At 37.8% G+C, this 19,343-nt stretch overlaps 1 protein-coding gene across 3 annotated transcripts in view; it reads left to right on the top strand.

Annotated features, from left to right (window-relative positions):
• The window catches only part of kcnip4a (potassium voltage-gated channel interacting protein 4a), a 138,854-nt gene that overhangs the window by 10,990 nt on the left and 108,521 nt on the right, over positions 1-19,343 (top strand). Inside the window, exons 1-2 of one of the 3 annotated variants that reach the window (XM_008435800.3) lie at positions 5,393-5,481; positions 7,591-7,742. The exons of the other annotated variants lie outside the window; for them this stretch is intronic. Of the exons in view, the coding sequence (XP_008434022.1) occupies positions 7,604-7,742 (139 nt within the window). The 5' untranslated portion in view covers positions 5,393-5,481; positions 7,591-7,603. Of the gene's footprint in view, positions 1-5,392; positions 5,482-7,590; positions 7,743-19,343 lie in introns of those variants that run through there. 3 annotated transcript variants of the gene reach the window in all.

The raw sequence follows: 19,343 nt of genomic DNA, 5'->3' as shown, positions 1-19,343 counted from the left end.
AAGACTTAAATAATTTTGCGGGTTATTTGTTTAGCTTTCTTACCGTCATTCTAATCCGGGTAATTGTTTGTAGCTGTGCGCTGCTTTACCTGCTATCTGATCCTCCATATGTCTTTTTTACTGCAGTGAGCCTCGATGTAGCCAAACTCCGTCAAGTATGGCATTGTTTTTATGTCGTATTAGCTTCGTTGTGTTGATGCATTTTGACGTGCTTCAATTTTCCTCCACAACACACAAACTTCCCCATTCACTCAGTGCGTTATAGTTCCACATCGCTCAGGATTTGTTGCTGCGTGTTTGCAGTGTGAAGGAAAGAGGAGACCAGCTGCACAGGCAGGCTGCGAAATGAGATGCAGGTGATTGGTATCGGCAACAAGAGCCAATGATCGCCGATCACCGATCATGCACTTTTTCACGAAAATCGGCCGATTATGATCGGTGACCGATCGAGCGGCACACCTCTAGTTTCTAGCGTTTATACTTTTCCTCAGCACATCTGAGAATGCTTTTTAATAAGGTGAGCTGCAGTTTCAATCAGCATAGAAAATGTGCTAGATTTCCCCCCCCCCTCTATATTCCTTGCTGTTTATGCACAGATATAGCAAGAGCTTTGATAACAGAACACAAACATTTCCATTCCACATGAGCTGCATGAATTGATTTTAGGATAAATCTTGTAGGTGGGTGTCTGTATCAGAGAGGCAGTGGAAAAATGTGGAGGAGATCTGAAGCTTCACTCTTATTTCTCTTACGCAAACCACAAAGCACCTTAAGGGCTTCTGTTAGCATCTAATGTATGTGGATTATATTTCAGGAATTTTTCATTGGGCATCTTGAGCAGGACAGATAATCAAATCTGAGAGGATGACTTGTGATTAGGGCTCCACCCCACTTACATATTTGTAGTCCACTTTAGTCTGCATGAAATATGCTGTGGTTTGCCTGCCTGGATGTGCTGTATTGCTTTCTGGTTCGGGATGTAATCTTTCAACAAAGCCTGGGTTTAAAACTCGTCTTTGCACTGATGGCGTTCTGTTGAGAGTTGTTAATGGCATCATTTTGGCAGCAGGCTCTGGTGATTGTTTACCATTTATTATCTTATTGGAGTTAACAAGTTTCATTACTGAGTAATTTCCACAGCTCTCCTGTGGTTTAGGTACTCACTGATAAGTCTGTGTTGCCACCAATTATCTCCATTTGTGTTGAAAATGTTTAGAAAAGATGTATTCTAAGTATATCACCTTTGATTTCATTTGAATACAAAATGCATGTCATTAAATGGTAGAGGTGTAAAGATACATCCAGCTTACTGAGAGATTTGATACACACTAAAAAAAATTTACATTTTAGCAATACCTTATTTTTTATTTACATTTTTACATTTTGAGTTGGAGTTTGAAAATCACTCATTTGTGCATAAGTCATAATCAAATGGTGTACAATAATCAAATTTAGGTGTGACTGGTCTATTACTGGTCTATGACTGGTCTGAAATTCTCATACAAAAGTGACCCTTTTGTCAATCAGGATTTGAAAATGCTCTCTTTTTCTGATATTGCTAATTATTTAAATATTTACTTTAGGTTGCACTCTGCCTAGATTAGAGATGATCAAACACACACATAAAAAAATTAAATAATAGCATCATTGGTGGTTTACAGTTTCAAATGTCTTTTTTTCTGCCAGATGCCCAAGATGTTGCTAGATAAATTATTTAAATTGGACTTCTTTAATGCTTTAACAGTAAGAATGTACTGTTGGCTAGGATATAGTAGTTTACTGCTTCCCAACAAAGTGGCCCATAAACTACTTCCTGTTTTACCTCAAAATAAGAGCTTCACATGTGGATGTAACATGATGCCAGACTGAAAGCTCTCACCTTCATACCCTGAGCCCATAATAACAGCTTAGATTCACCCTCAGGGCTTCCCAGAAAGTTTTGAGTTGTGGGCAGACAGAACCAATGAATATTACTGGTATGCAACAATAAAAACTAGTAGTGTTGTTCATGTTTTAAGTCAATTTCCTAAAATAATAAACTAATAATCACTAAGATTTTTTCTTTTTCAAATGTAAAAATTATTTTGAATTTTGTAGGCCTTAAATGCTTTTGGTAATTTTGTAGTCCTTTGTCACTTAATATTTGGTCTGAATACATGATTCTGGTATGATTTTTAAGTGGAGCCAGGAATTATTGACATGCATTCAAAATGAGTTATAATTTATTTATTTTTCTCAAACCCTCCCAACCCCACTGAGGGACAAGGGTGTAAGAAAATGGATGGATGCATAGTTTGATTGCCAGTGTGGAGTATATGACATTTTCAAGAGTTTTCATTATTATTCCAGGACCCCGTCCTCTTTCCTGCCCCCTGGTGGTGCAACGGCTTCCTGCACCACATGACGTCACGTGGACAGCAAATGCAAATGTGACGATCTCCTCCTTTCCAGTAGGTGTCTCTAGTCCTGTGTTTTCTGGTTTCTTTTCAGGAAGCGGGTAGATGGGCCGTTAATTGTACTCACCGGCAGATGATAAAGACTGACGTCTAGTCAGTCACTGGCAGCTTGTTTGCCCTCCGGACAAGACCGGAACGAGCAGCATTGGTCCACACTTCTCTCTGACTGGCTGGCTTGATCTCCCGGAGCGTATCTTGGTCATCAAATAAATGATTGTTTCTATAGATCCGCTCGTCTGTCAACCTTTTTTGTCCTCGCCTTTGAGCTGGGCGTGACATCTCCTAATGAGGGAGACCTAACTTTTGATGAGAAAAGTTGTGGCATTTTGAAATCGCAGTTGCCTCTAATAAAAGGTAATTTGGTTTATTCCCAAAAGTTGAAAGAAATATTGATCTAATAATTGCTACCAACGCTAGATCAATCTACAATGAACCTTTCTCATAGCTTGAAGCAGTGGTTCTTAACCTGGGTTTGATCGAACCCCAGGGGTTCGGCGGAGCCTCTGCCGCGGAGGTAAAGACACACTTGTGTAAAGTCGTGAGGACGCGCATAGACATCAATACGTATTGATGTCTATGATAACGCGCCCCGCTTTGCCATCACTTGCTGCAGAGGATCACGTTACATCGCTTAGCCAATCAGAGCTGCGGAGGAGCACTGATTGAAGGAGTTCCACTCTTTTTACCAAATTCTATAGTCTAAATCTGCTCCTTAGTCGCATCTTTTCGGGGTTGCTACTGCCTCTAGTGGCATTGGGGTGGTAACACAGCTAATTACATTACTAAATCAGAATACCGCAACGTATGTTGTGTGTCGGGGTGGGGGGAGGGGGTGTAGTGGAGGAGGAGGAATAAGAAGGGTTCGGTGAATGCGCATATGAAATTGGGGGGTTTGGTACCTCAAAAAAGGTTGAGAACCACTGGCTTAAAGGTATTCACTAAATCCATTGTTGGAAATGAGAAACCAAGGGAACATTGTACAACATTTTGCAGCTTCATGTTAGGACAATTTTAAAGTTGTCAAAACATAGACACAGCTACAATCCACTGGCCAGCACTGCGCATTCCAAATAAACTTTACTAAACATTACTTTGCATAGAAGAAAATGGCATTGCTATTGTTGAGTTTGAATGTCTAGACTTGAGAGTAAAAGATACCTGGTTTACAATTGATATTTTGTGAGCTTGGGTGGTCTTAAATATCAGTGAGCTGAGATCAGCTGATGCTTGTACATAAATAATTCAGCAGTAGGCACTAAGCTGTCCAGGCCTCTTCAGTGCCAGTTTATCTTGCACGTTACGACGCAATGAACAAAATATCTGTACATACATACATTCATCAGTCCACATCCCACAACAAGGGATCAATCTGTTCAGCCGTGAGCGTGTCTTGTCCTGCTGAGAAACCGTGGCTGCATTCCCGGTTCCCTATTCAGGTTCCCCCCTGCCGTCTTCTCAGGTACAGAACACCCTTGATCCACTCAGTGGAAGCAATTAGTGGATCCTGCTGTATCCTGTTAAGTTTAACTATTTATCAAGGTACAGGATCTGATGTTTGTGAATTCATATACATGAGTTAATGCCATCAAACAGTCATAATTGTATTTCTTACAAGCAAGAAAAAGAATATGAGAAAACTTGTAACTCGATCACTTCATTGGTTTATTATTAAAATATTTTAAAGAAAGGATGTGGTAAAATATTGGTTTTCAAATCACAGGTTTTTAAGACCTGTTATACGTATTCTGGAAACTGGCCATCTAGCTTCAGTGACTCACTTTTTTTGGTGCCACTGTTAATGAAGTTTCTTTCAGCTGTGACTTTTAGTGAAAGATTATACTTTGTCCCCAAGGATCCATACTTTTACTATTACACACTTTAGAATATTGCATGTCTAAGGGTTTTTGATCAGTCCTTCCATCGTTTACAGGTTGTTAGAAATGCTGCATTTTGCTCTTTGAGAGAAGGTGAAAATGTAAGCTAATAACACCGGTGTTGGCTTTTTACAGGATTATATCAAGATTCTCTTAGTCTTCAAGACTCTTCATGGTCTGGAACCATCTTTTCACTGTGACCTTTAACAATCTGCATCCAGAACCCTAAAGTCAAATAACCAAATTTATTTGCAGTAGCTGGCACTGTTCTCTATACCAACCTACCTCTTCACATTAATTTGTTCAGGGCATCAATCACTTTAAGAAACTCTCAAAGACCATGTTGACTTTGAACCCTAGTTAATATTGATAACCGGATTCTGCTTTTCAACCTTTCCTACGTTTTTAATGTATTTCACAGTTTCTTGATCCTTTATTGTCTCCTCTTTGCCATCTGTATTGCTTGCTGTAAATCACCTTGGTGCAGTCCTTATTGTTATAAAGTGCTATATAAATGCATTAGACATTGACATTGAAATTGATGCCACTCTCCTTGGTATGCTGCCAACCCAATAACAAACCACCTGCCTTGCTACAGAAGTGTTGTGATTGCTCAAAAAACAACTGGGAAACTCCCAAAAATGGATTGTACAAACACTACTGAGGTGCAAAAAAAAGAAACAATGCTAAGAAAAATATTTATTTCAGAAATGAGATGCTATTTTGTACAATCTGACAAGTGTGACCAGGACAGTCCTGCAGATAAACACAGTTCTTGAGGTTTATATAGCCTAAATTCTATTAAACTGTTTTATTAAATTAACACAGTTAAATTGGCCAACAAATTAATTGCATAGAGTTGAAAGTATTTTAGCATAAAAAACAACTTCCAGAGACTCTGACTATCACCTCTAAATCCATCCTCTAACTTGTAGCCTCTGTGTCCTTTAGGAAGTGTATTAGTCTCTCTTCCATTCATTGATGCTGCTTTATTGTGCAGCCCCCACTCTCCTCTTTCTCCTCCTCCTCCTACCACCCGCTTTACACTCTGTTGATCCGCTCAGGAAAGGGATAAAGCTTGTGTGAAACCTGAGGAACACTTGCAGATCTAAGAAAGCAGAAGAAGCACACCCTCTGTCTTTTACCTCAAGGTAAGGCAATGCCTGAAGGAACAGCTGATGGTTGCTCGATCTAAATTTCTTTGCTTAGAATGATGCTAATCGCTGATCTGAGGGAACCGAACAAAAAGCTCTGCAGTTGGAGCAGCTGAGTGATCAGTGATGTTTGGATTTAACTTCTGTTTGTGTAATTGGACCTTCAGGGTGATGCATTCATGGCTCGTCCAAGGCTGGGTGTCATTTGATCGTGTTTTATTTAGCATTGTTTTCATTCTTGATGTATTGTTTCTCTTCCTTCTGATCACGTCAAACATATTTGCTGCTGTTATTTAAAAATTTAATATTGTTGAGCAAGAAGTAAACAAGAGGGTGTTGCTTGCTTTGTCTTCAAACCCAATGTGAAAACATTAAAATAAAAATGTATCTTCTTGAAGCTGCAGCTCAGTACACATGAGATAAGGAATTATTTTTCTCAGAAAGGGCACACAGCAATGTTTTGCCCTTTATTATGCTTGTGTATAACTGGAGGGTGAAGTATCCTAAAATTAGCATCTCTCCCAGTAGAGGCACATCTGGCTCAGAAGAATTTGGTGAAATGAGATTTTAACTATTTTGGGGGAAACCTAATGTTTTGGTTTGCATAGTGTAAATCTTTACAAATCATAAACTGGCCTTGAGGTACCTTAAATAAGGGGTGTAAAAGATTTGTGGAGATGTCACATATTGTAGATTCTTATCTAATTTTGGATTAGAACAAACTCTGAACATGCTCCTTGTTTTGTATTTCCACAAAAATGAATAATTACTGAATCTCAAACTGTGTTTTAAAGTATATCTGTTCAGCACAAAATTATCCACTTAGATTTGCATAAGTATTTAACCCAAGATCCTCAAATGTGGTCAATTGCTTAAAACTGTGAAATAGTCTTTTAGTTTAGTGTCTCTATAAACCTTCAAACCAGGCCCTAACTTTAGTTTTGTCAAAACAATGATTGAAAATTCTCTTTTTTGTGCTTTTATAGCTAGAACAAAATTTCTCTGATCGCAAACAGTGTGCCAAATTTTAGATTCTGATCTAAAGATGATTAAATGCAAGCTGGACTCATTAAAAACTGTGGAAAAGCTCTTACTTACAATCTTGACTCTTTTGGCATCCAATAAAAACCAAAAACCAGATGCCAACTTTATCATCATTAGCAGCTTATGGCTTGCCAAACATTAAACTTTCATAGTGCTTACAAAAGCCAATGAAAAGTGGCTCAAGAACATTAGCTGATCCTTTTTGTGTTTTGCATGAATAAAGTAGAATAGAGATTTAATCAATTTCAAACTGTTTTTCATACCTGACGATCCAGTTCCTTGTTGAAATTCTGAATAGTAAAAGGGAATATATATATTTAACTAGTCAATAGCCTTTTAGATTAGCACTAATTAAAAAAGTGCTCCAATTTAAGGCTGCACTGTATTAAGAAAACAATGTTATGATAATAACATAACAGTTATAATAATAATTGTCTCTGACTTAGGACTGACAGAAGTTAATTGTGTTAACATTTTAATATTAAAAATGAAGTTACAGATACTATCTTTAGCATCAGTGGCTAACTGTAGCTAGGTTTGCATATTCACCATGCTTAAAAACTGATATGGCTTCTGACTCAACTAATTTGAAAATGTTCCTATTTATTTTCCATAAATAGAAAATGTTTTATAAATCTTATTGTGTATTCAAAAGAATCTCCTATTAGTCTTGAATTGGTGTTAAGCCCTTAATTTAGCATGAACAAATGGGTCCAAAAGAGACGCTACTGGTTAACCATTAGCTTTGTGGGACAGACTTCATTTTGACAAAAGAATATCGGGCTGTTTTAATAATTCACGATATTAAGGTATGAGATCTTGTATCACTTTTGGTTTTAAGGCATAGTTAAAGTACCATAGTACTGGTACTTGTAACTATCTTTGCACACCACCTTGGTAGGAGCTGTTTGTGTTTTTATTAGCCGGTGCAAATGGTAAACGTTTGATTAAGCTTTCTGATGATTACTATTTTTGCAGAAAAGTCACAGAAATCTGCTAGAATGCACTTTAACCATCCTTTTTATATAAAGTTATGTATTTTTTCCCCCACTGATACATTAGTGAGCTGTGAGGCATGTGTTCACCAACCAAGGGAACCCAGTGGATGGAAGACCAGCTGCACTTGCGTAAAAACCATGGCTTCTCCAAGAAAGTCCTACTTAACTGTTGGTTGGTACGCCGCATCGTAACCTGGGCCTCTCCAAACCCTAAAGGTACCATAGCAGCAAACTAATCAAGATAAGAATGACCATACAGATGCAAAAATGTGAAAACCTTTTTGATAATTAACCTATTTGCAGTTTTGTGTTCTTGGATTTTTCTGTAGAACATCAAGTTACAGAAATTTGCCAATTTAAAGATGTTTTGTTAGAGCGAAACCAAACAACCTGGGCACAATGCTATTTGACACACTATTGGCTGGCATTAGCAAAGAATTCATTAGTATAAAGTAGTTTGTTAATGGACAGTTTTAACCTGAAATTAACAGCAACAGAATTTCTAAGATCCAACACTGTTGGATCTTTGCACAGTTTAACATGCAGTAACCTTATATTGTTGGATCGTAAAGGATCACCAGTGAAATATGACCAGAACTGATGGTGCCTTGAACAGGTCCTGTGAATTACTTTGGTTTGTATCTCATTCTGTATTGATTCCTTGCCAGGATGTATAATCTCAACAGACCTCTGACATTTTTCTGCAGAAAGAGGTTATTCTGAAGAAACCCTTCGGTGTAGAAATAAAGCCTTTCTCTCTTATAAAAAAAGGACAAATCTCTCCTGCTGTGGTATTGTTTTTAAAAGTCCATTTTATAAATTGATTTGTATTTTAACTTTAAAATGAGTTGTTTAATTCACTGACAATTGTAGATGCATTACTTTTTAAACAATCTAAATCAAATTATTATCCTAGCATTAAACCCAAAAAGATTTCATTGATGTATGCAGATTTAGTTCTCTCCTAAAAAATAGTATGTTTTCTTTCTACTCTACATTTATTACTGGCCAGCAGTGTAGTCAGAAAAAAAAAATAGAGGGTTGGAGAAGGCAGTTTTGTTCTCGTCAATCTTGTCGCTTCGTTGGATTTGCTGTGTATCTCAGCTGCATTTCTGACATTACAATAAAACGTGGAAACAGATGTTCTCCAATTCTGTTGTGCCTTGTCAGTTGTTATGATAAACGAATTGAGTTTGGCTTTAATTTAGCATGCTAATAGACTGTGATGAATATTACTGTAGGGAATTCTAAAGCACATCTGTGATTATTTGTTTCCCTGCAGAGGAAGAAAAATGCCAAAAAGCCATTTTCTTGTCTTGATTATTTGTAGTTGGTGCTGATTAGGTTTATGTCAAAAGGGCAGGTGCAGTTTGTAGATCACACAATCAAACTTTTCTTGTTGTGTATGCACTCCATTTTTATGTGTGTAGCTGTGAAATTGTCATTTGAATCTATATTTCTATTCATATTAGACAGGCACCTGGAGCTCCAGCAGGGTCCAGGTGTTGCTGCTGGCTTCGTTGATTTTAGACTTTCTTTTCTTTATCGGAAATTAATTCTTCTATCCCAAAGCAGGCTGCTTTTCTTTGACTGTGCCATGCTGTTGAAGTTATAGGTAGCTGCATCAAACTGTGACAAACCACTGCAACTTTTGCCAAAGGTATTCATACCATAAAGCTGCCATAAAGCTTAATGCATTTTATTGTGCTTTTATGACCAACCCAACATAAAGAGGCAAATAAGTGTAAAAGTAAAAAGAAAATAATAAATGGTTATTTGTTTATGCAGTTTTTATTTTGAATTTAATTTTAATTGTGGGGTGTGCATTTATAATCAGTCACCTATGCCCTTGATTAATATTTGGTGCAACCAATTGTCTTCAGAAATCACCTAATTAGTAAAAATATATTTGACCGTTCTGTGAAAGTCTCCCAGGTTTGTTGAACAAACAGCATCATGATCTTGAAAATCATTGTTTACCTTCTCATTCAGTCTGACTGAACTTGAACTGTTGCAGCTGCAGTCAAAAGTGATTCTACATTAACTTGGGAAGGCTGTACATAAATCCACACTACGGATTTTTATTTGTAGGAAATTTATCAAACATTTTTCTTATTATTTTCAACTTTAATGATCAGAATATTCACTATTTTGTGTTGTTCTATTCAAAGAAACCAAACTTTATGTTTGTAATTCAAGGATTTAAGGGATACAAACACTTTATTTTTTCCACAGGTCTGTGTGAAATCCTTGTATAGTGAATTTTCTTCTCCAATTTTCCATGTAATAGAGACATGTTTTTGAGTTGCACCTCACTATTTTCCCGCTTGTTCGTACAACATATGGGTCTCTTGTCTCTTCTCATTAGGTGGTGTCTTATATTAATGATATCTTCCCTCCTGTGTCGCTCAAAATAACCTCTCAGCATGCAAATGATCATGCTATAAACCTGCCAGGTGGCAGTAGTACCCTCTGGACGTTCAGGCTCCCGAACATGACCGTGCTCAGTAGAGCGTCCAGGAATAAGCAAACCCCATGTTGCTTTCTCGTGCTTGAAGAGGAGATTTAATGAATCACTGCTGTCACTTGAATTCAGGCTTGCATAAGAACTGTAATATCTTGGGTTGAAGACTGTCTTAATTCAGATATTCGTGTGACGTCACAAGAACTGTCTTATTAGACTTAACTTAAAATCAAAAACTTTTTATTTTCATTTGAAATGAATCGGTTGCACAGTACAGTTCAGTGCAGTCTTGATTAAAACTCTGGTAAAAATTGTTTTTCAATGTTAGATATTTTGCATATATACATGCATTTCTGTGAAGAATTATTAGATAAAATGCAATTAATTTATTAAAATGTATTCAAATGCAATAAAAGATAACTTTCAACTTGTTTTAGTCCAGATTATTTCAATGAACTTACTGTGATGATAGGGCAGGCTAATTTACTTTGCATTCTGGCTGAATTGAAGTTGCTTTAAGATACAGTGGTGCTTGAAATAATTGTTTTCCTCAACTCAAAAATATTGAAAAGTGACTTCAATTTCAACCCATTAAACCATTTATCAAGTCATTAAGAACTTTATTTTTTTTATTATTTTTTTTAACATTGACATGTCTTAAGGCAAAAATGACCAATAAGTGGCTCAGGGATCAATATTTAAAATTTGACGATCTGCAAACTTCCCACATCTTGAAACTGTGGTTTGTCCCCAGAAAACGGTTGCACAACAAAACCCAGACCTGTGAGAAATGTTCCCTGGGCAAACTGCAGAAGTCTCAAAATGGAAAGGTCAACACTATGAATATTTATTCTTTACAGAAATATTTCAAACTTAAAGCCTGTGAAATTATTATGAAACTTCATTATTCCATAGAACCTTCTAGAAAAGATCAGGCTGTTATAAAACTGCAAATTTTGTGAAAAATGATGTTTCTGTATGACCGTATGTTTGAAACTCTTTCATTGCGGTCAGTGGTAGGTATACATTCATGCTCATAATATCAGCTGCCAGCAGATGGCAGCAGATCACGTGTAATTTTGCCAGTAACTGCATTCAGAATTGATTGCGAACCTAATTTGCTAATTTAACTCATAAAGGATAATATAGCGTAGTTGTTGCATATGTCTGTAATTTGCTTCAGAAGTGCACACATAAAAACGGAATTTAAAACTCACCAAGTATGCATTATTCCATGTTTGTGTCCACATGGAATGACTGTGGATAGAATATCAATATCACTGCTGTGTAACAAAATTTAATTCACCAGCTCTGCAGGATGAGACCCACCCCAATATCATAACAGCCCCTCCAACAGTCTGGTTCTGAAACAGTCATAAATTTTCTAAGTCGCTGCACTGCACCAGTAACTCAGTGGCTCTAAAAGCTCCCCCTGTTGCAGTGAATAGTGATTCTGCCTGGATTTTTAATATGAAGATCAGGAGATGCAAATAAGGATACTGTTCTGCATTCTGCTATGCCTGAACACCCATAACAAAGGTCCATTAGCTTTGATTCATGGTACTTATCAACTGCTTTATGGAGCATTGAGCATAGTAAAACACGGTTTGCCTAACATGCTTTAAAAAGTGTATTTAACCTGAAATTTAATTCATGGTGCATCTTAATCCCACTTTTTTTATGTTTTTTATTTATTGTTTTATAGCTTTTTCACCTTTTAAACAATGTGGCCAGTGTTACACAGATCAATAAAACACTTCAGACGTGCAGGCTTTGACACGCTGTTCTGCAGACACAGAGTATGTGCAGGCTGTAGTTCACTCTGGAGCGGTGTGCTGCAGAATACATTCACCTTCAGGCTGCGGCTGAGGGTCGTGTCCTTCAGGGAGCAGGGGGAATGGGCAAATTGATTTATTTCTGCTTCAACCAATTTGAGGCTAATGAATCCACATGAGAAAGTACATGTGGAACTCTTAATATCTTCAACATTGTCCAATTCAAATCCCACAGTTACCTGAGAATAAGTTGAAATGAGCTGTGGAGAATTTACAGCCCCATCCAGAAGTTGGAATATCAGTTTCCTACAAGACCCTTGAACCTTGATATCCAAATGTTACATTATGCAGAACCTGTAAGCCTTTATTAAGAGACTCCTGGGAAGTTTGTCCTTGATTAGCATATTTATGCCCACTGACACAGTGGAAGTGAGGGAGACCCACAAACCGCAAAAGCAAATCTCTTGCTGCAGGGAAGCAACATTTTTCCATTTTAATCTTTTTCCCACTTGGTCAAGAGTCCAGGCCTCTGTAGGGCCAAGGTGGAAATTGAAAGAGGCAATGATGGATTGGAGGAGAAGTTGAGGCAGCATGCAGCCTCTCAGTTTGGAGCGTAGGAGAAAGAGAGCGATTGCCATGGGGGACTGCTGGCCGGTCGAGACGCACACATGTCAGGCTGTTGTCATTTGATTCATGTGTTGGGAAAAATTACATCTGGGGAAAGAATAAGAGGATCCAATGGTGATGCTTTTTCTCTGACGTTGGTGTTATTTATAGAGCTGGCTTATGCAGTTAATAGCCAGAGATGGGATGTTACATCAGTGAGGAAAAGAAAAAAGTTGTTGAAATACCGTCTCTGCATTCTTGTGTCCAGAGATGCATAAATGTCAATCAACTGATCCGCTGTTGTTTAAAAACCAATTTTTAACAACCATTCAGATTTAAGTTTAGATTTATAAAACTTAGTCTCATTTCTTTAAATGGCTCCAATACAAACCTTTTTTTGTTGTTGTTGAATTGCAAAAGGTAGATGTCTTTCTCCTTTAATGAATGCCACAAGTTTTGAATTTATTTATTGTGGTTTAATTTATAAAATGAAGTATTTGGCATTTATTATGGGTTATTTTAGAAAATAATTGCTAGCAGTGGTTTGATTTCACTGATACTCTCTCTTAAAACTTTACGAACAGCATGTAGAAGCTACAAAATTCAGGATTCAAGAAGGACTTTCAGCAAAGTTGCACATGGATGAGATCTCTGATTCTCTACTAGCATCACCTACAACCTTCATGTTTCTGTACATAAACGGGGATTAGCATACAACAGCCAGGGATTGGCAGGGAATGGGCAACTATTTGCTTTGTTTGGTACCTTAACTAGCATGTTGACAGACGAAAACTCTCACACTTTATCCTGTCGATTGAGTTTAGAAACTGAGATGCTTCTCTTTTCAACACAAAGACAGTCCACTGGCATTGGCTGAAACCAATCTGGGTCCTTTTGTCCAGGTCATTTGAGGAGCTCACTGTTCATCATTAAAGATGCATTTCCTGTCACACGCTGCTTATTTTGCACAAACCTGGTTTTGTTCAATTCAAAGAGTGGGCAATTAGTGCTTTGTAGGTTCTTTGTTTTCTTAAATAGCCTCTAAGTTGCCATTTAAAAGACTGAAAATGGTTATAAATGTGAATCTGGATTTATGACTTAAAATAATAAATATCAGTTATCTATTGCACCATAGCAAGTTGAGCTCTAACCCAAAAACATCATATGATAAATCTTAAAATAATTTTGGGAAAAAAAGGTACATTTTTTTCAGTAAACTATTAATTTATTAAGTGGAACAACACAAAATCTTCTGAGATATGAAAGTTCTACATCTATTTAGAGACTGCAAGAATCTAGGGAAGTTGGTACTAAGCTATACCCCATTAATCATCAGCTGCTTAAGAAGAACTTAATATAAACCTAGCGACTTTCTTTTCCACATTTCTACAGGTGATAAAAGTCTTTTGCCGGTAACCTACTTCAGTCAACTTTTTGTAGCGCCGTCCTGGGCCATCTATAAATAGACTCTCCTGATTAGTTCCAGGCACAGTGAAACCATGCAAGACTTTGGTTGCTGCAGGGCAAAACTGACTTTCGTCTCCATGCATCACTCTGCTGTAAAACACCTGTCGCTATTACGGCCTAATTTATCTCCATTGCTCTGGTCAGGCACCAGCGCAGCAGCAGGCCCAGGTTCACCACCAGGCCTCAGAGAGTTGGTTGCTTCCCTCTCCGACCTGGTCGTTTTTTTTTTTTGTTTTGTTTTTCCCCCCTGAGATGGTGTATATTAAGGAGTGGATGTATTTAATGTGCAACACTGCTGATGAGTATCCCTGGCCAACGGTAATTAGGTATTTCAGGATGAGGGTTAGGTGATCTGCTATAAATATCGTATGACTGTTGCGCGGGATACGATTACAAGCCGAATCACACCCACACGTTTAGCCGAGCATACGTGATCACATGATTAGTAGTGCATCCTGCTGCAGCTCATTTATAAGTCTACGTCGGTTTTTACTGCTCTCGTTTGGAGCACACGACATGCTATCTGCTTCACATCAGGAAATAAGTGACGCGTTTCTCCTGTAATGGCAGTCCATGCATCACACGTGAAGTAACTAAGCAGAACTTTATTAATATAGAACATTTAAGATGAAAATCACTAAGTGCCTCAACAACCAGGTGATATAAAGCAAAGATGCATGAAACATAAGCAAATTTATAAAGCTGTTTTCAGATTACTTTTAAAGGAAATTACTGAGTCTGTTGCTCTCTGACAGATTTCTTGTTTAAGTGTGAGATTTGTGTTGCAAGCAAAACTGCCAGATTTATGCTTGAGAAGAGATTAGATAAATTATTCTGAATTAAGTACCACAGAGTTTCTAAAACCAACATGGTCTCAGTAAAATGAATTAATTTTGGTTTTAAATGGAGTCCTAAATGCAATCACACTGAGGTTAAAATATTAATATGATATTGATTTTTTTTTTTTATTCTGAAAAAGGAGCCTTTGTTTTATTATGTCAGTTCATGCTCTTCGTCCTGTACTCTGATCTCTAAACATCAGATTAAGTATAAATATTTTATTGTTTCAGTATTCTCTGTATGAGCCAGTATCCTGCAGTAAAAAAAAAAGATGATCTCATCTCCATGTTGACCACTGCAGCAGAGAAAGACGTGTGAGGCATTACGTGATGCAGGGAAAAGAATAGAAGACTTAAAGGACGACAATGGAGAGGATGGAAGGAAAGGTCGAGTAAGTAGGAGGAGTGGGCGGATTGGATAATGAAAGAGAGCATACAGTGTAAAAAGAGACAAATGGCTGAAGGTGGACGCTCTGTCCAAAGTGGGACAGGAAAGTGACATTTTAACAGGGGAAATTGGATGATTTCTAAATACCTATTGGCCGAAAACTTGGCATACAGCAGGTTAGTGCATTCCAACTTTGGTCATCAAGGCACACAGCTGTGCATGTTTCAGATGTTTTCCTGCTTTAACACACCTGATTCAGATGACTACAGTTAATTTAAAACCCTGTTAACCACCCATCAATTGAAATTGGGTGTGAAGAAGCAGGGAATCGCCTCAGACATGCAGGGCTGTGCGGCTTGAGGACCAGGGTTGGGTTGCAGGAGATGATCAAGTGGACGACTTGTATAAATGTCTTCACTAGACCCCTTTCAGATTCTGTACTTTAGCTGTTGAAATTTTATTTTATTTTTTTTACTTGTTCAACTTCACCATTTCCAAAGACACTCTTCAGCGTCACATGAAACATAGCAGCTTTCCATTAATCCAACGACACAGTACGGACGTCCTCCATCTGTTTCTGCTCTGTTAACGCCACCTATCCCATTTTCTTTCACTTGAGAGGGAAACCAGGAGCGCCGGTGCTCCCAGCAGGCAAGGCCCATCTTTCTCAAGTAACCATTGTGGCTTGTGCACGTCGGTCTGTAGCAGAAGTGCGTCCTGTTGAAATTAGGTCAACAGACCACACCAGGGCTGCTGCGGGACACCAAACAAAATGAGGTCATGGAAAAGAGACGATTCCCTGTTGGCCTGCGGAGCTTTTTAGCATGGCACAATATATTCTTTGTTATGACTGTTAAGTCCATCTCAACACTAACATGACGGCTCACCAGAATAAATTGCCTATGAGTTCTCTTTGTGTTTGACATTGTTAGACCTCTTAAAATAACAGTAGCTATTATAGAATGCTAATACTTCCTCATTATGCCCAGAGTAAAGTACACAAGCCACGAGTTGAGTCTCTAAACATCTCTTCATTGATCGAATGGCTGTGTTACACATGAAAACCTTTGCATATCACAGTGAAACTTAAATTGCTAATGCTGTTTACAAGACACGGTGTTATAGCAGCTAAATGCGTGCTTGGTAGCACATTAGCCCACCACATATCCAAGCGTTTCCTTCTCATTCTTAAGAGTGTTACTGGCAGTGCACTCCTACAGATGAATTTCGAACATGATGGCCCCCCAGTAATTATACCACTAATGATAATTTGTACTGCATGGTGGCGGGTGTAATTTGACCATTCCCTTGGCGGCAACTAAGTTATTTTATTTTTCTCATCTTGAAGGCAGTCATTCAGTAAATAGCCCCTTGGATGAGAAATTACAGTACTGCCCTAAAGTGACAAAAGGGTTCAAAGAAAGCCATTTGGAAGTGGCTGCAGTGAATTAAAAGTTTGTTGGCGGGATGTGTGTCTGACTACAAATGGGAGCCGCAATCCAAATTAGGGTTACTTTTTCTTTTTTTCTTTTTTTTTTTAGACTAGATAGTATGAATAGCAGCTGCATTGCTTCCAGCTATAAATTAGATCATCAAATAAATAAGGAAATGTCTGACCCATTTCTCCTTCAGCGCTAATATGGTAGCCTGCAAGTAAATAAGCTGTAATCAGATAGTAAGCCTCTCTCACTACAAATTCCCTCTACATGCCTAAGAGCATGCATACATTATTATGAGAGCAAATGGCTCACTGTGCCTAAAGTAGCTGCTGAACACTACTGCCCAGCTGCAGATGTTAAAGTGATGGACGAAAACAAGTCGAGTCAGCTTTATGTTTCAAGAAAGGATCAAATTGATTTGTTGGAAGTTAAGTGTTCCTCTAGGTAGAGGTGCGGCGGGAGAGTGTTTACGGTCTGCTACACCCACCTCTGGGCTCATGCTTATCTATAAATAGCCACAGATGGGTACAGGGCCACATCTGGCAGAGAGAGGCTGCGGGCCACCATTTTACAGACGTGTCGTGTAATCAGAAATGTTTACTTCCTTCACACTCACTCAGGCAGTTCTACTGTTTAACACTATGCAGATAACTGTTGCAAGCAAGACGTATTGCTATGAGGAATTAATGGACCTGTTCTTTGTTTTTATGTTCCCCCAAACACTTGCGTAGCTAATCGACTGTAGTTTGACTATCTTCTTCTACTGCTACGTTCAAAATAAGTGTGTTTAAAAATTGAGCTAATATCAAAACTCATGTACGTAGCTTATATTTTCATACACATTACTAATTTTATCACTCCACAGAAAGTAAGGAAAAATGCAGGGTCTTCCCTAGAAGACTTCCCGAAAATGCTCTCTTCCCTTACATATGGGCTGACGCTCCTACAATTTTGAACTTTTTGAAGAAAACCTAAATGGTGATGTTGTGGTAGAAGAGCATTGCTTCACATTGCTGTCATGCCAGTGATCACTCCCAAACTGGATGTACAGCTCTTGTCACGGTTGCTGTGTTCACTGCATTGCACCACACCTGTAGGTGCGATAAATACAGTATAGTCTAAGCAAGAAGCTAACAAATGGGCCACAATCATGTCAATGAGCAAAGTAACGCAATAAGTCCCTCGTTCAGAGAAAATTTCAAACAGCTATTCCTAATACTTTTTGGGGCAGTGACTTAAAAAATAAGTCTTCATTTGTGTTTACATTGCGTCATTTGTTTTGGACATAACGTTTGAAAATGCTTTTATTTTATTTTATTTTATTTTTAAGAGTGCAAAAAAGGCCATTTTGGATGGCACATCTGCTTATAAGTTTTATCATGTGTACCATTCATCCAGGGTTGAAAAAATGAGAGGATGATTTGAAAAACATGGACAAAAACATTTTCTTGTTTGCTCCAAGATGCTAACACAGTCCTTTGTGACATTTTGGTTCTTTTCATTTGGTGGAAAAAAAATCTGTTAAAACCTTTAATAGAAAATATATAATTCGCTCTCTTTGGTTCAACAATGTCTTTAAATTAACTTTAGGTCCAACACAAGGTTTAAACAACTGTTGTGAGTTTGAAGGAGTTAATGAATAACATCCTGATTTTTGTCCACTCTTCCATGAGTTAATTATTCCAGGCATGCACTTATTGATAATTAAAAAAAACAAAAAACAAACAAACTTTGAGCTGCAGTGGAAAGTGTTTTTGTTCTTCAAAGCAATAAGGGATGAAGAAAATTGAGTTGCTACATGTGAGGGGCTTTATTCTTTTATTTTTTTCCAAAATGGGGGGTGAGAGGGATCTCCTTTCTTCTCTTGCAGCGTAAAGTAATTTTGTCTCTGTATTAGAACACTCTGTGCAGCTCCTTTTGCTCTGGGCTGGTTAATTATAAAAGGGACCATTCACCAAATTCTAGTTGTTCCCTGGAGACCTCCATACTTTGATTATTTTGCAAGGTTGTTTCACCACCCTTACTGTAAATATTAAGAACACATTTATTTCTCAGATGGGGCTGAATACTGTAGTGTGTGAAATAGAAAGCAGACATGTACGTACACATCTAAAGAAGCGATGCACAAGTGTCGACATATCTGAGAGATTAAATATTTTTTAAAATGTTTGAGAATAGTTAGATTTGATTTAGCAAAAAAAAAAAAAACAAAATTAAGGTTTGAGTTTTGTCATGCAAGTTTCTGGTGACAAGTGTCATAAATATGGATATAATGACCAGTAAGATATGATTTATAAAAAAGAACAGGTGCAAAAGTTTGAAATTGTTCATTACTTTAATCACTCAAAATCACGCAAAAATTACTGTTATGGCAACATGACGTCCATGTTTTATTTAAATTTATAAAAACTCAACAACCTGTCAATAAGACGTGTATTTAATTCCCACACTTGTTAAGAAAATGTAGAGACACGCAACACATAAATAAAAATAAGAAAATGATGAGTTGGCTATTGAGGAGTAGCTGTGAAGTGGTAAACCTTCAGCTTTGTTCTCTTTTCTCCTCTCCGTCAAGGCTCCAGGCTGCGTCTGCTACATTATTAGAGAGCCATCCAAAAGGTGGCCTTGGTGAGTTTGCTCCAGCAGACAATAGCTCTTATCAATGATTTAAGAGTTTCAGGATTAATGTTCTCACTCGAGCCTAATGTCCAATCTGTCCTGTGCTTCAGCAACTCCCAGCTTTGGAGGAAATCTGTTGTTAAAGGCCATACAAGGAGGAAAATGTCGCTATAAACAAAAGCTGCTTGGGGCATGCAGTCCTTCACCAAGGCCAGTGGCT

This window comes from Poecilia reticulata, chromosome 18, assembly GCF_904066995.2.
Source record: "Poecilia reticulata chromosome 18, P_reticulata-male-v2, whole genome shotgun sequence".
Classification (NCBI taxonomy): Eukaryota; Metazoa; Chordata; class Actinopteri; order Cyprinodontiformes; family Poeciliidae; genus Poecilia; species Poecilia reticulata.
This window is presented reverse-complemented; position numbering and strand designations above follow the sequence as displayed.